Consider the following 15,490-nt stretch of genomic DNA (forward strand, 5'->3'; position numbering starts at 1 on the left):
GATTACAGGCGTGAGCCACCGCTCCTGGCCCGCAGTGCCTTCTCTTATCTCTGGGCCTCAATACAGACTGTTTTGTTTACCTAGAACTGTAATTCTCAAACTTTTTGGTTTCAGGATGTCTTTACATTTTTAAAAATAATTGAGGATTTCATTGAGCTTTAGGTAGGATGTATCTATCAAATTGTTACTGAAACTCCAGGGGTTTGATGTAGGTCCTATTGCTTGCCACACAGAAAGCTGATCACTGAGACTACGAGTATTGCCAGGGAACAAGGCTTTAATCGGGTGCTGAAGCTGAGGAGATGGGAGATGAGTCTCAAATTCATCTCCCTGACCGACTAAAATTGGGGGTTTTTATAGCAGGGAAGAAAAGTAACCATGTGTGGGAAAATGGGAATTAGGGAGGGCTAAGGAAAAGGAATTGGTCAGTAGGAAGCAGGTGGTTGGACAGACAATCATGACAGGTGAGTGCTCAAATTTTAAGACTGGGAGGGTCAATTTCTATGTTTATTCAAAGAAGCCATAAACATCAGTTCTATGGGACAAGTGGACCACTTTCAAAATGTTACTATATTTGAATTTAAAACAGAAAATTTAAACATTAATTCATTTAAAATAACAATAATAAGCCTATAGCATATTAACACAAACAGCTTTTTTTTTTTTTTTTGGAGACAGAGTCAGGCTCTGTTGCTCAGGCTGGAGTGCAGTAGTACAATCTCGGCTAACTCTACCTGCTCCTCCCGGTTTCAAGTGATTCTTCTATCTCAGCCTCCCGAGTAGCTGGGATTACAGGCATGCGCCGCTATGCCTGGCTAATTTTTGTATTTTTAGTAGAGATGGGGTTTTGCCATGTTGGTCAGGCTGGTCTTGAACTCTGGACCTCAAGTGATCTGCCCGTTTCAGCCTCCCAAAATATTAGGATTATAGGCATGAGCCACCATGCATGGCCTAAATAGCATTTTTGTTAAAAATATTTTCCAAAAACCAAAATAATTAGTGAGAATAGTAGCATTATTTTACACTTTTGCATATCTTTAATCTTTTAGCTGGGCGTGGTGGTGGGCGCCTGTAATCCCAGCTACTTGGGAGGCTGAGGCAGGAGAATCACTTGAACCCCGGAGGCAGAGGTTGCAGTGAGCAGAGACCTTGCCATTGCACTCTCTAGCCTGGGCAACAGAGTGAGACTCCATCTCTAAAAAAACAAAAAAAAGAAACAGGCCAGGCACGGTGACTCACGCCTGTAATCCCAGCACTTTGGGAGGCCGAGGTGGGTGGATTACTTGAGATCAGGAGTTTGAGACCAGCCTGGCCAACATGGTGAAACCCAGTCTATACCAAAAAACAAAACAAAACAAAACAAAAATTAGCTGGGTGTGGTGGTGTGCACCTGTAGTCCCAACTACTTGGGAGGCTGAGATGGGAGGCTCACTTGAACCTGGGAGGCAGAGGTTGCAGTGAGCTAAGATAATGCTGCTGCATTCCAGTCTGGGTGACAGAGTGAAACTCTGTCTCAAAAAAAACAAAAAACAAACAAAACACACACACACACACACACACACACACAAAATACTCCAATTTTTACCTGGAGATTGGAGAAATTAGGGAAGAAACCAAAGAAACTATATTTCCTTATAAAATAAAAATTGAAGAAAAAAAAAAAGGCTGGGTGCAGCGGCTCACACCTATAATCTCAGCACTTTGGGAGGCTGAGGCAGGAGGACTGCTTGAGCCCAGGAGTTTGACACCATCCTGGATGACATAGTGAGACCCTGTCTCTACAAAAAAATTTAAAAATTAGCCAGGCATGGTGGTATACGCTTGTAATCCCAGCTACTCAGGAGGCTGAGGTAGGAGGATCGCTTGAGCCTGGGAGGTCAAGGCTGCAGTGAGCCATGATCACACCACTGCACTCCAGCCTGGGCAACAGAGCATGACCCTCTCTCAAAAAATGTTTTAAAGTTAAAAAAGAAAATATATTTCTGTAGTGCAATAACAAAGTGATTTGTGCAGGGAAAACTAAAAATTCTGGAGACTTTTTAAAACTCAGCAATATTTGTATAAAGAAATATTAAAATGTGAAAACAAAATACTTCATTAAATTTTGAAAAATATATTAAGCAAAAAAGGAAAGAAAAATGAGAAAGGAAAAATGCTAGAAATACAGGAGATACATTGGTTTAATTTTAACCCTCTTATGTATATGTATTTCTAGCTCCTTTTACTTTAGCTTTTCTCATCTCTTAGGTAATGAAAATGTTCAGTTGTTGCCGTGATTTTGCTTGCTTTGTACAAACAAAAATGTTAGCTTTGTGGTTATAGACAGAAATACGGAAAACTTTAGAGCTACTTTGAGCAAGCCCAAGAACTTTCAATCATTGAATCAAGAGGAGAAAAAATGAAGAAAATATTTCAAGTTCTTTATCTGTAAAATGATGGAGATAAACAATATGATCTGAAAGTCCTTCTACTTCTTAAGTTTTTATAATTCAGGAGCAGTGGTAAGAATAGTAATGAAGTTTCTAATTACTACTTCCAAGTTAAGTACAATCCAGAGATGCCAGTGGGACAGACTCTGTGGGAGGATGTGGAAGGACTTAAGTGGTTTTAAGTCTAGGTGAAGAAGAATAGTGTGTTTAATAGAAATTGGTGAAGACAAGGAATTTTCAGGTCAGGGAGCTTAATGGTTCATCATTGTGTTTGTTACAGAGTTTTAGGAGAGTGGTGGGGAAAAAGAGAAAAAGAAAATGGACTATGTGCTTCTAGGAAGAGAGATGTGAGTTCTGGCATCGTTTTCTAGCATGTAGGCAATGAATGCTCAGGGGAGCTATAGATGAGCGTTAGGGTGTTCTTGAATGCTCTAAAATTATATGCAACCTATTATATTCATTTTTCTGTGAGAAAGCACTTGTAGCTTTAATCAGATTCTTATCATAAGCTAACAAAGCCACTTGCTCTTAAAAATGAATAATAAAGACTTTAAATGATTAAAAATGGAGAAAAAGTGACACTTCAGTGTTCCTGCAGTGGGTGAATATAGTCATTGTGATATTTTCAGAGTAAGCTAGGTTTCAGTCACACACACACACACAAGCACACACACACACACACACACACACACACGATGAGAGAAATGTATAGAATCGTGGGGAATTTGCTGTACAGTTTTGGGTTTTGGCTTGCTATTATTAGCTGCACCTTGGGCATGTTACATAACTTCCCTAAGCCTCAATTTCCTCTGCTATAAAATAAGGATAAAAGTACCTTAAATGATGGTTGTGAAAATTAAGAGACAATGTAAGTTGAGTACATAGTACAGTGCTTGGCACAGAATAGGTATTTGGTAACCCTCTCCCCACAAGAGTTTTTAAAGTTTCTGTATTTACTTTAGGGCCCTTATTGTAAACAGTCATCCATCAGTATATGCAGGGGGTTAGTTCCAGGTTATACCAAAATCTGTGCATACTCAAGTCCTGCAGTTGGCCCTGTGGAACCCGAATCTATGAGAAGTTGGGCCTCCCTATACATGGGTTTTGCTTCCTGAGAATACTAAAGATTTGGTTGAATACTTTGAGATTTGGTTGGAAAAAAATCCTCGCTTTTAAGTGGACCCAAGCTATTCAAATCCATATTGTTCAAGGGTCAACTGTATTTCACTTTGAAGGACTGGTCCTCAGCAAGTTCATCTTCTGAACTACTCAGTGATGCTCACACTCAAGAAGACCATATCTTATTAAGTGGTTAGTTTAGAGGCTCTTTCCCATGCAGATTTGCAAGTGGGGTGTGTAAAAATCACACATTGCACTTGTTGCCTGGCAGCACGTGTCCCTGAGTGGTAGTACATGGCTTGCATTGTAATGTTATCAGTGCTGGGGCCAGCTGGCTAGACATGTACTGCCACATGGGCTAGGGACTCCATTCCTCAACAAAACAGCAGCCAGCACTAGGGTTAACAGAAAATGACAAACCAGGCATGGATGAGGGAGGCGCCAGCACAGCAGCGGGATATCCTTTGATTTGCTTCTGTTATTTGCATGTCTCTCTTGTGATGTCTGTGAAATGTTTAGAATGACAGAGTTTTTAAAAGACCTGCTGACTCCGCCTGAAAAATGTGAAAAACCTCCCGTTTAGAGACCTATTATGTCCAGCTAGCCTGCATTTTCTATATCTTTTTCTTTATTTTTTATTAATGCAAACATTTGCATGAAGACAGAACCTTTGTTTCTTAAAGAGTTCATCTGCTCCTGCTGCTTACTGGCCCTGCCACGCAAGAGCACAACAGAACCTTTGTTAGGCTTTCAGCAAAGCTGTTTATGAACGGTGGCTTACTGAGGACTGCTTCCTGTGCTGTGTGCTTCCATTTTGTCTAAAAAGAAAAAAAGAAAATAGTTCTTAGGAGTGAAAAGAATTTGGACTTTCTTTTATTCAAGTCCTGGATGTTGAAATGACAAGTATCCCCCAAATTTGTGAGGAACTGGTAATTGCATCGAATGCATTTTTTCACTTTACCTTGAACATAATGAGGCTCTTAGTAACAATAGAAGGAACAAGTGCCTTCTCATTGGACTAGAGAGAAGGAACAGTAAAAAGACAACAGAAAGAGTGGTTGAGAACAGAACAAAAGTGGCTTCCAGTAAGAACCCTAATGTTGTAATAGAATGTGTTTTGGTATTTAGTGTTTCCCACCTGGGAGGCACAGTCCTAAAGCGGTTGAGTTGAATAAAGAACAGCATCACAGTTTATAAATAGTGGATACAGCTTGTATGTTCATTCAGTAAATATTTGAATGTCTACCATGTGGAAGACACTGAATGGTCCTGAGTGTTAAAGGAAATAAAATATAAATGAGTATGGTGCCTATCTTGAAGGATCAGGACATCCAACAAAGAAGATAACATATGTATAACAGAAATAACTATATATCAAGGTAGAAAATGCCACTGGAAATATTTAAAATAGTTGTTTAGGGAGTTCAGGAAAAGGAACGATCACTTCTGGCTGGGACAGAATCAGGGAAAGGTTCACGAAGAAGGTGGCATTTGAGTTGGGCCTGGCAGGAAAGGTAGGATTGAACATTGCAACATTCCTAAAATTGATGAGTCAAAAATTTTGTTGGTCTAGTAAAACAGATCCAAAGTATGTTTTTATCGGGTACTTTGGTGGTGTTTTTATACCATTAAGTTAGATGACATGTTAAGTGTTAGTATGAGTTTTCTGTGTAAACTAAACTGGGGCCTCTCTGTCTAGCCTATTCTGTTCCAACCCTTTGCCCCATATGGTTTTTGTGCGCTTTGGCCTAGGCCTTTTTGTATCTATAAATATCTACAATAGCATCCTTTACTTTCATAACAAAAATAGAAACTCATAGGGATTATTGAGCATTATTACAGCTATATCCCATAAACAGTATGCGGAGATAGTTCTTAGTGGAGATTTGACATGTGAGACTCTTATTTGAAAAAGAATCTCCACCTTCGTGCAGAGCCACATCAACCACAAGAGAGAGAATAGGGAATTCTAAGCCCGTGAGTTTTCAGTTACTTTAAATTAGAACTTTTCTGTATCTTTTTGTCATTAGAAAAAATGAGATCCTGTTACTGTTAGTTCGGTTGTTATGAAAGCCAACTAATTTTTATGTAATATTTTTAATGTAAAACACCAAGCAAATGACTAAGTTGTTGTATTAGTATCTTATTGCATTACTATCACTGATCTGTATATTCCTAGTTAAATTACATATTACCAATTAATATTAATCTGTACATTTAATAATAATCGATAAATACATGGTTTGCCCCCAAAGGCTATACTTTTTTTTTTTTTTTTTTAAAGAGACAGGGGTCCTACTATGTTGGGCTTGAACTCCTGGGCTCAAGGGATCCTCCTGCCTCAGCCTCCTGAGTAACTGGGACCACAGGCATGCACCACCATGCCTGGCTGCAAGACTACAACTCGCGCTATAGTGCAATTTAATTTTCACCTTGTAATTTTATTACTTCCCTGTTTGACAACATTATGAGTGGCATATGATTTACTACATGTTTAGCAATTTATGGGATTTTATTTTTTACCCATGATACTTTCTGGAAAATAGTTATGTGAATGTTTATGGTGTTGACTTGATAGCTATACTGCTGTATGAGTAATTATTTTTGCAAAGTTATTGCCATGACAAATATTACTTGGGTTCTTCATATGTCCCTTAGATTGTAACTGTGGGAAACTTAAGTGCTACTTTAGATTTTTCTGGTGTTCAGGACGTACATTTTGTTATGGTCAGCTAGCTGAGTGCTTTAAGTTTGAACTTCTATGAAAATCTCCTTAAAAAAAAAAAAGAGGCTGGGTGCAGTGGCTCACGCCTGTAATCCCAGCACTTTGGGAGGCCAAGGCAGGCAGATCACCTGAGGTCAAGAGTTCGAGATCAGCCTGGCCAACATGGTGAAACCCTGTCTCTACTAAAAGTACAAAAATTAGCCGAGCATGTTGGCGGGCGCTGTAATCCCAGCTACTCAGGAGGCTGAGGCAGGAGAATCACTTGAATCCTGGAGGCAGAGGTTGCAGTGAACCAAGATCACGCCACTACACTCCAACCTGGGTGACAACAGCGAGACTCCGACTTAAAAAAAAATACAAAAAAAGATTCTATAGTTTCTGGCACTTGAAATTGTAGGACTCCAACCTACAAATGCTGTATTATTATGAGATTTAGGCTGGAAATACTGAGGCAGTAGGATTTAAGCACTTACCCTTAATTGACATCCCAAAACTATAAAAAACAAAACAAAACAACAACAACAACAAAAAACAGTTTTAGGAAGGAGAAGGGAGGAGGGGAGGATTAATGGTGGACCAGAGACTGTTTTGAATGTCAAGGCACTCAGCTTTGCACAGCTATTAACCAGTACAATACCCCTTTTGGTTGAAGGAAATAGACTTTAGTTTTTCATCCTCTACTTAACATAAAGATCTTTAGTCACCTCTTGTTTTCTGGTTGTCACAGGTGATGTTAGCATATGTGTAATGCTTTGTTTGCCTCTGGCGTGTCTTTTAGTATTTGAGTTTGACTAGCCGTATAGCAGCACTTTAGTGGTTTGGATGCATAAATGCAATGTATTGCTTTTGTCTGTTTTATAATTAACAATTATAAAATAAAAGATCGTTCCTTAATTTGCAAATTTGTTCTTAGAAAGTTCCGTTTGATACATGTCATACTGCATGGCTCTTTAAAGGTGGCAGTATCATGCAGTGCAGACTGGAATATAGGATAATAGGCTTATACACTTGGGAGTAGAGAAGGCCCTTTTGAATAGGACAAAAAGCACACCAAAAAAAGCCACAGATACATTATTTTGACTGTATCAATATTTAAAACTTCTGTAAAATGAAAGATACCACAGACAAGTTAAAAGAAAACCATGAAGTAGATATATGTATTTGTGACATGTATAGAATTATCTACAAGTCAAGAAGAAGTAAAAAAGACAACCAGAGAAGAAAATTGGCAAAGGATAAGAAATACAAATAAACCTGAAAATGTGCTTAACTTTATTTGTAATCAAGAAAAGTAAAATTAAAACAACAGAGAAAAGCTATTTTCTAACTATTAAATTGGCAAAATTATAAAGCATTAGGCCAAGGATAGTGAAAATAGATACTCATATGACTGGTAGCGTGCAAATTGGAATAACTAATTTGTAAAAGCAATTGTCTATCTCTGGTAAACATGAAGATATCCTGTGTATCCTATGAAATGCCAATTCCATCTCGAGGTATTTACCTTAGAAAAACTCTTGCACATATGTACAGGGAAACACGTACAAGAGTGTTCAACCCAGCCCAGTTTATTATAGTGAAAACATGGAAACAACCTAGATGTTTATCAATAGGGAAATATTTACCATTGGGAACTATCAAAAGAGTAAGTAGGTTCCATTTTGTTTTATAAAAGATCTCCAGACATTGTTGAATAAAAAAAAACAAAAAAAAAAAACAAGATACAGAAAAGTATATATCATACACTTAAAAATAACTTAAAGCATGAAAACAAAACAAGCTCACAAGCCGTATTTCTTTATTTTTGAAAATATGCACCCCAAACTGATAATAGTTGTTATTTGTGGGAACTGGGATTAGTCTTTAGCTTTGTCTGTATTGTTTAAACCTTTAAAAATTATTATGTTTAACTGGAAATAAACATTTTTTAAAATGTAAAGATCATACCAATACTTTGATTTACCAATTTAAGCTTCTTAATACTATAAAGTATTAACAGTGAAGAGCCAGCAATTTCTAGATAATACAACATAAGATGGGGCACATTGTAGGTTTTTGGATTTTTCTTGTTTTGCTTTCATTTTTGGTTTTAAGAGGTAGTGGGGTGAATGAAAGAATATGGGCTTTGGAGCCAAATCTAAGTTTGAATCCAAGCTCTGCCATTTATTTAGACTTTGGGCAGGTTTCTTAACCTCTCTAAGTTTTAAAAAAACGCTGTTACCTACTTCATTGGGTTGTGTAAGAATTACATGTGCTAGTTTTCCTCATTTCCCCCCTTCCCTTTGGTTAAGGGAAATTGGTCTAGTGTGGTCTAAGATCAAAGATGGTCTCGTATGGATGACAAAATGTTTCACAAGAACACACAATATCCTTGGACCAGGATATACCAGTAAAGATGGAGGATGTAAATAATTAATTTTAGAGGTCTGTTAACTTTTTAAACCATTAAGCTATCTATCTGTACCTCACAAGATCAAATACTAGATTACATTAGTGATTTATAAATGATATTGAACTTGAAACTTCTAAATGGTTTACATGACAGGTTGTTGATTAACAGGTTTACTTTTTTTTTATCTTAGAGAGCATTTTAATTTAGTTCAGCAAACATTTATTTGTGCCATCCAGGATCTCAATCTCCAGAGGCCTCATAGACCAAAATATGTCTCAAAAGGAAGGGAGGAAAACTCTATGTATTTATCAATTTATTTATCAAACTCTGGCAAGGGAGGAAAAAGTTGAGTATATGTATATACTCTGCTTTTCACTTGTACTGCTATTGCCTATGTGTGCATCTGTTAATACCATATATAGCAATTCATGTGAAGATTTTTTTTCCAGTGAGACTTACTTATTCTAGTATTGGGACTCTGTATTAAATAATAATTTTTTAAAAAGAGTGCTCTAACTAATGTTAAGGTGGAAATTCTAGACCCCTCAAGCAAAAATTTCCAAATAGGACCCCTTATCATTTAATTGTGAAATAAACAACTAACACTTTGATGGTATTTATGCTTGGGAAGAGAGTAAAAAGAAATAGTTTTGGATTTTCCCCATATAAATTAGGGCCTGCCGAGTAATTAGCAGTTAATAAATGAATGCTTCCTACAAGTTTAAAGGCCATACCTGAAATGGGTATATGATGATGTATATTTTTATAGTTGTAGGTTTTATATATCTCAAGAATCTTTGAAGATAATCTAAACATCTTGGTTTGAAGAGCAGAACTTTCAATAAGGAGGTAAAGGGCTAATATTGTTTGAGCACTTACTATGTGCCAAGCACTATTCTAAGATGATTACACAGATGATTTTATTTAATCCTCACCACAGTCTTCTGTGGCAGGTACTAGTATTGCCCAATTTTATAGAAAAGGGCAGAGAGATAAAGTAATTATTATATAAAGTCACACAGTCAGTAAATGACAGAGCTAGAAATCAAATCCAGATTCAGTTGGTCAAGAGCCCATGTTCTTAACCATTGCAGTAAAAATTATTATGCTGTTTTAATCTATAGAGTCAGCATATAGCAATATTAATATAATCATTGACATGTTACCTTTTGCATATATTGAATGTTTTCTAAAGAAGTAGTTTATTATCAGACATATTCTTAGAATCATACCCATTTTATAGCAGGATTGACAGTGTTGTAAAGAGATTATGTGATCAACATGAGGTGAATCAACAGAACCAAGAAGTTTCTGATACAGTTGCCTTCACTTGCTAGGTTCGAGTAAGGATCATATAGTGTTTACTTACATTTGCCTTAGATTTTTCAGTATAGCATGATGAAATTCTAAATGCTTATTTCAGACAGTGATACTCTCTGAGCAAGACATGGACGATTGGGCATTAGAGTGAATTTTAGGACACTAGATCATAGGTACATGTTAGAAAACTTAATCCTCATCTTGTTATGGAACTCATGGCAAAGCCAAAGAGGAAAAGCCTGTCTTAAATGCTTTTCCTTTTCCAAGAGGGCAGCTAAGGTGCCCAGATATCTTTGCCCTCCAGGGATGCAGGTGTGCTGTTTTTATTCTTTAATCATTCACGTAAATTAAAGCCTATTCCTTTGCATTAAAAAAAAAAAATGTAAAATGACACTCTCCATGTTTTATTGCCAGGAAAGAGCTTTGAACTTCTGTCTCATTGAAGTTTGATAAACTAAGGATTTTCCAGTGTTGGGTGGTACCCTTAACCACAGAGGGAACATTAGACTGATAAGAGCTGCAGGTGAAGGAAACCATCAGGGCACAGCAATTAGGGAGAGCTTTGCATTTGGCTGTTGGCTGGTGTAAAACTCTCTCCAGAGAGGAACTTTTCTTCTTAGCTTCTTCCCTTCACCCACACACAAAAAGAACACCAGGGCTTTCTCTTTCTACTTTGTGAACTAGGAATGGATGGGATGGTTCTTTTCAAGAAACTTTGAAATTTAGGGACAAGTTCTAACTTCACACAATGCTGATTGGTATGAAGGTGGGGGGACAGGACAGACAGACATACACACACATATAAATTCACATGGACCCAAATGGACCGTATCTCTCAGGTGATTTTACTATTAACATACATTCCTGCCTTTGTGCACTGTGTAAAATAAAGATAATTTTTAAAGTGTTAATGGTGAGGCAGTGTGTTAAGAGAATGAGTTTTTGGTATCAGGTAAACCTTGGTTCAAATCTTGGCTTCTCTTCCCATTAGTTGTGTAAATTATTTTAATTTTGTAAGTTTCAGTTCTTCCACTTGTAAAAATAGAAGTCTATGAATAACTATTATAGTATTGTATTTGGAACAAATAGAATAAAGCATGTGAAACAATTAGTACAATACTGTATCTGTCAGATTGTTGTTTAATAAATTGTACAAGTACTCAAAAATGGTAGCTGTTATTATTTGTAATATGAAACTAAATATCTGATTGGCAGATAAATGTTAAACATGCATGGTCCAATATATTTCTTTCTTTTCTTTTTTATATTTTTGGTATAAAGTCTATTTTCTAGAAAATTCCTCCTTTTTTTTTTTTTTTTTTCTTCTAGAAGGACAAAAGTACTTTGATTTTTACTGCTCTGAAAATGTTTCTCCTGTAAAGGGCTTTCACATTAACTTTGAGTCCCTGGAGCTAGGGAGGCGGAGAAGCAGGATTTGCTTCTAAGTACAGCTCTTTCATTTCTACCATCAAAAAGAAAAAAAAAAATCCTGTACTAGCCTTAGGTAGAGCTAAGTCATAAAAGGCCATATAGCCCAAGGAAGGAATCTTTTTGTAAGATCAGGATAAACCCATAGAAGCAAGGAAGGAGAACACAGAGGTGAAAATGCAGCTGATTTTAATTTCCCTGGCCATTTTTCCCTCCCAATTTAATATACACCTAATTATAATTATTATATTTTGAAAACAGTGTCAGAAATTGGCAGGTATTATCTTACAGCTTCACTCTCAGTTTTGGCCATTTCTTAAAGAAACAGTTTTCTAGTTGGATGAACTGTTGAGTTGAGGAACTGATTTTGTTTTTACCCCTTTTTGGGTGGGGTTGGGGGTGGGCAGTCGTCAGGGTTTGCAGTGACTGATAGTTGTTAGTTTGGGGAAGCACTCATTTAGATAGAACGAGTCACAGAATGTAAACAGGCCATCCATCTGGACTTTAGGCTGCTGGAAACGTGGTGAAACCTTAGTCACTGTGATCATTATGGTCAAGTGAAGACTCTTGAGCTCAGGTTGGCAGATAAACTTACTTGTTTTATGAGCTTCACTAGACTACTAGGACTTCAGAAATAGTTTTTTGAAACACCAGTATTTATAAATTTTAGGTAATTCCTTCATATTTTCCTGAGGAATGAAACTGTGAAAGAAGTAAATGTCTGCTTTGGCAGCAACTTCATGGAATTACTTTTTGGAAGGATATTCGTCACTTAGGGTTTTTTGTTCTCACTGCTCCAGATGAAAGTATTTTTCTGAATTTTTTATGGTAAACGGGGACACTGAATTGGAAGCTTCTGTGTAAAGTTTGTCAGGATACCACTGTCATACCTAAGGACAAAATTCAGAGAAGGGGAAGAAGTATTTGAGTATCTGACATCTAAGAAGTTCTGGCCTATGTTGTTTACTGAAGTAAACTCCCAATAACGCCGTTTGAGATAGGCTTTTAAGGAAACATTATCAGTCACGTACTATGCACCAAGCACATAGTGGTGTTTTACCTGTATTATCTTACTTATTTCTCATAACCCTATAATGTAAGTACCATTATTACCCCCATTTTACTATGAAGAATAGGCTTGAAGAGTAATTTGTTTATGGTCCCGTAGCTAGGAAGCGGCAGAGCTCCGAATGGAGCTCTCAACTCTCTATAGTCCAAAGCTGAAGTTCTTAACCAGTGATTCTTAAACTTAAGAGTACATAAGAAGCACCAGGGGTACTTGTTAAAAATTATTGGGCTCTAGTAAGAAATTTAAGGTCACTAAATCTGGGACAGTGCCAGACTATAAAGCTGCATTTTAAACAGGGCATCCCAGGGGATTCAGATCAAGAAATTGATTGACCATATTTTGAGAAACATAGTTAAATTATATTGCTTTCCATGCTTGATAAAGAAGAAAACAGGTGCAGGCTAAGTAACTATCCAAGATTAAGCTACCAAGACAGAGCTATGATTCAAACTCAGGTCTGTCTCACTCTAATACTCATAGTTTTTATTATACGCCCATGATTAACTCACACATTTCCAAGTCACAACAAATGCAGAAAACATGATATCTAATAAACCGAGCCAGACAGATTTCATGGTCTTGTTATTTACCAAAGTTAATAACTTACATACACACCAGTATTAAAATTTTCATGGTCCTTAAACTTTTTTTTTTTTTTTTTAATTAACTGAGTTTTCTTTTTTTTCTTTTTTGAGATGAAGTCTGACTCTGTCGCCCAGGCTGGAGTGCAATGGCATGATCTCGGCTCACTGCAACCTCCACCTCCCAGGTTCAAGCGATTGCTCTCCCACAGCTTCCTGAGTAGCTGGGATTACAGGCATATGCCACTGTGTCTGGCTAATTTTTATTAGTAGAGACAGGTTTTCACCATGTTGCCAAGCTGGTCTGGAACTCCTGACCTCAAGTGATCTGCCTGCCTCAGCCTCCCAAAGTGCTGGGATTACAGGCGTGAGCCACTGTGCCTGGCCAGAGTTTTCTTTACAATCATAACATCCATGCTTCAAGCATGGAATTACAAACTCCCTGGGATAAGTTTCTGATGCAGAAGTGGAAAAGAATAGGAGGTGGAAAGAAAAGAACTTCCAGGTGTATTTGCTGAATGGTGCTAAATCTCCTCTTCAACCCACCCTTGTCATTGAAATGAAGAATAAAGGGTCGATGCTAATACTAACAGCCAGTCAAATGGCAATAGGTCATGTTCACATCATCTCCCAATCTATCCTTTGAGACTATAGCTCAGTTAGGGTCAGCAAGTTTGCTTTGCCTATTCCAGTCCACTGATGAAGTGTCATCAGACAGAGCCAACACCTGGATTGCCTTACACATGACCTACTAGGATTGGGATCATTCTTTTTTTAGTCTTTCTCTCATTTTCTCTTTCTCTCTTGCTATTTGATTACAGCTCAGCGACACGTCCTCACCTACATGGAGGATGCAGTGTGCCAGCTGCTAGAGAACAGAGAAGATATTAGCCAATATGGAATTGCCAGGTTCTTCACTGAATAGTAAGTACATGAATGTCGTACTAATACAGTGAACCCAGAGGACGCGCTTGGAAGCAGGCAGGACACTTGAGGAACAGAGTGGGACAATGCTGATTATGTAGTGGCAGTGAATGTTTAGTTTTGGTAGGTTGGTTGTGGGCCGCCCAAACATGTTTTGGATCATGCCTTTGGTGCAGCTAGTTTTGTCCAGTGATGTCTCATGAATGGTTTTGATTACAGTAGCTTAACAACCACTTGTTTGATCTATTAGATCTGTTTCTTTAGGGTCCTCTTTTAACTTTCTCCTTTATTCAAAATATTCACTTTGATTTCCTTTAACTGGTGTTCATCTGGCCTGTTTTTTTCATGGCTGGCTTTTCTCATGGAATTGTTTAGGCTAATGCTCCTTGCAGTTTTCTTTCTACAGGATGCTGTGCCAATCTCTTAATGATTTAAGAGTATTTCTAATCAGCAAAATGAAGAGACAACCCACAGAATGGGAGAAAATATTTGCAAACTACCCATCTGACAAGGGATTAATAACCAGAATATATAAGGAGCTCAAACATCCCTATAGGAAAACATCCAATAATCCCATCAAAAACCGGACAAAAGATGTGCATAGACATTTCTCAAAACAAGATATACAAATGGCAAACAGGCATAAGCAAAGGTGTTCAACATCATTGATCATCAGAGAAATGAAAATCAAAACTACAATGAGATAACATCTCACCCCGGTTACAATGGCTTATATCCTAAAGACAGGCAATGACAAATGCTGGCGAGGATGTGGAGAAAGGGAACCCTTCTACACTGTTGGTGGGGATGTAAATTAGTACAACCACTATGGAGAACAGTTTGGAGTTTCCTCAAAAAACTAGGAATAGGGCTGCCGTATGATCCAGCAGTTCTGTTGCGTATATAACTAAAAGAAAGGAAATTAGTATATCGAATAAATATCAGTACTCCTATGTTTGTTGCAGCACTGTTTAGAGTACTAAGATTTGGAAGCAATCTAAGTGTCCATTAACAGATGAATGGGTACAGAAAATGTGGTACATACACACAATGGAGTATTATTCGGCCCTAAAAGAGAATGAGATCCTGTCATTTGCAACAACATGAATAGAACTGAAGATCATTATGTTAAGTGAAATAAACCAGACACAGAAAGACAAACATTGGATGTTCTCACTTATTTGTGGGATCTAAAAATCAAAACAATTAAACTCATGGACAAAGAGAATAGAAGGATGGTTACTAGAGGTTGGGAAGGGTAGCGGGGGGCTGGGGGAAGAGGTGGGGATGGTTGATGGGTACAAAAAAAAAAATAGAAAGAATGGATAAAACATGCTATTTGATAGCACAACAAGGTGACTAGAGTCAGTGATAACTTAGTTGTTCATTTTAAAATAACTCAAAGAGTTGGCCAGGTGCGGTGGCTCACGCCTGTAATCCCAGCACTTTGGGAGGTCGAGGCGGGTGGATCATGAGGTCAGGAGATCGAGACCATCCTGGCTA

At 37.6% G+C, this 15,490-nt stretch overlaps 1 protein-coding gene across 8 annotated transcripts in view; it reads left to right on the forward strand.

The window, feature by feature from the left end:
- Positions 1–15,490, forward strand: part of LOC105527123 (chromosome unknown open reading frame, human C11orf49) — a 257,050-nt gene that overhangs the window by 45,696 nt on the left and 195,864 nt on the right. For 6 of the 8 annotated variants that reach the window (XM_011963331.1, XM_011963329.1, XM_011963330.1 and 3 more), the window contains exon 2: positions 13,885–13,987. The exons of the other annotated variants lie outside the window; for them this stretch is intronic. In XM_011963331.1, coding sequence (XP_011818721.1) covers positions 13,885–13,987 — 103 coding nt within the window. The remainder of the gene's footprint in view (positions 1–13,884; positions 13,988–15,490) is intronic. 8 annotated transcript variants of the gene reach the window in all.

Source organism: Colobus angolensis, unplaced genomic scaffold (genome assembly GCF_000951035.1).
Source record: "Colobus angolensis palliatus isolate OR3802 unplaced genomic scaffold, Cang.pa_1.0 Scaffold61, whole genome shotgun sequence".
In the NCBI taxonomy this organism is placed as follows: domain Eukaryota; kingdom Metazoa; phylum Chordata; class Mammalia; order Primates; family Cercopithecidae; genus Colobus; species Colobus angolensis.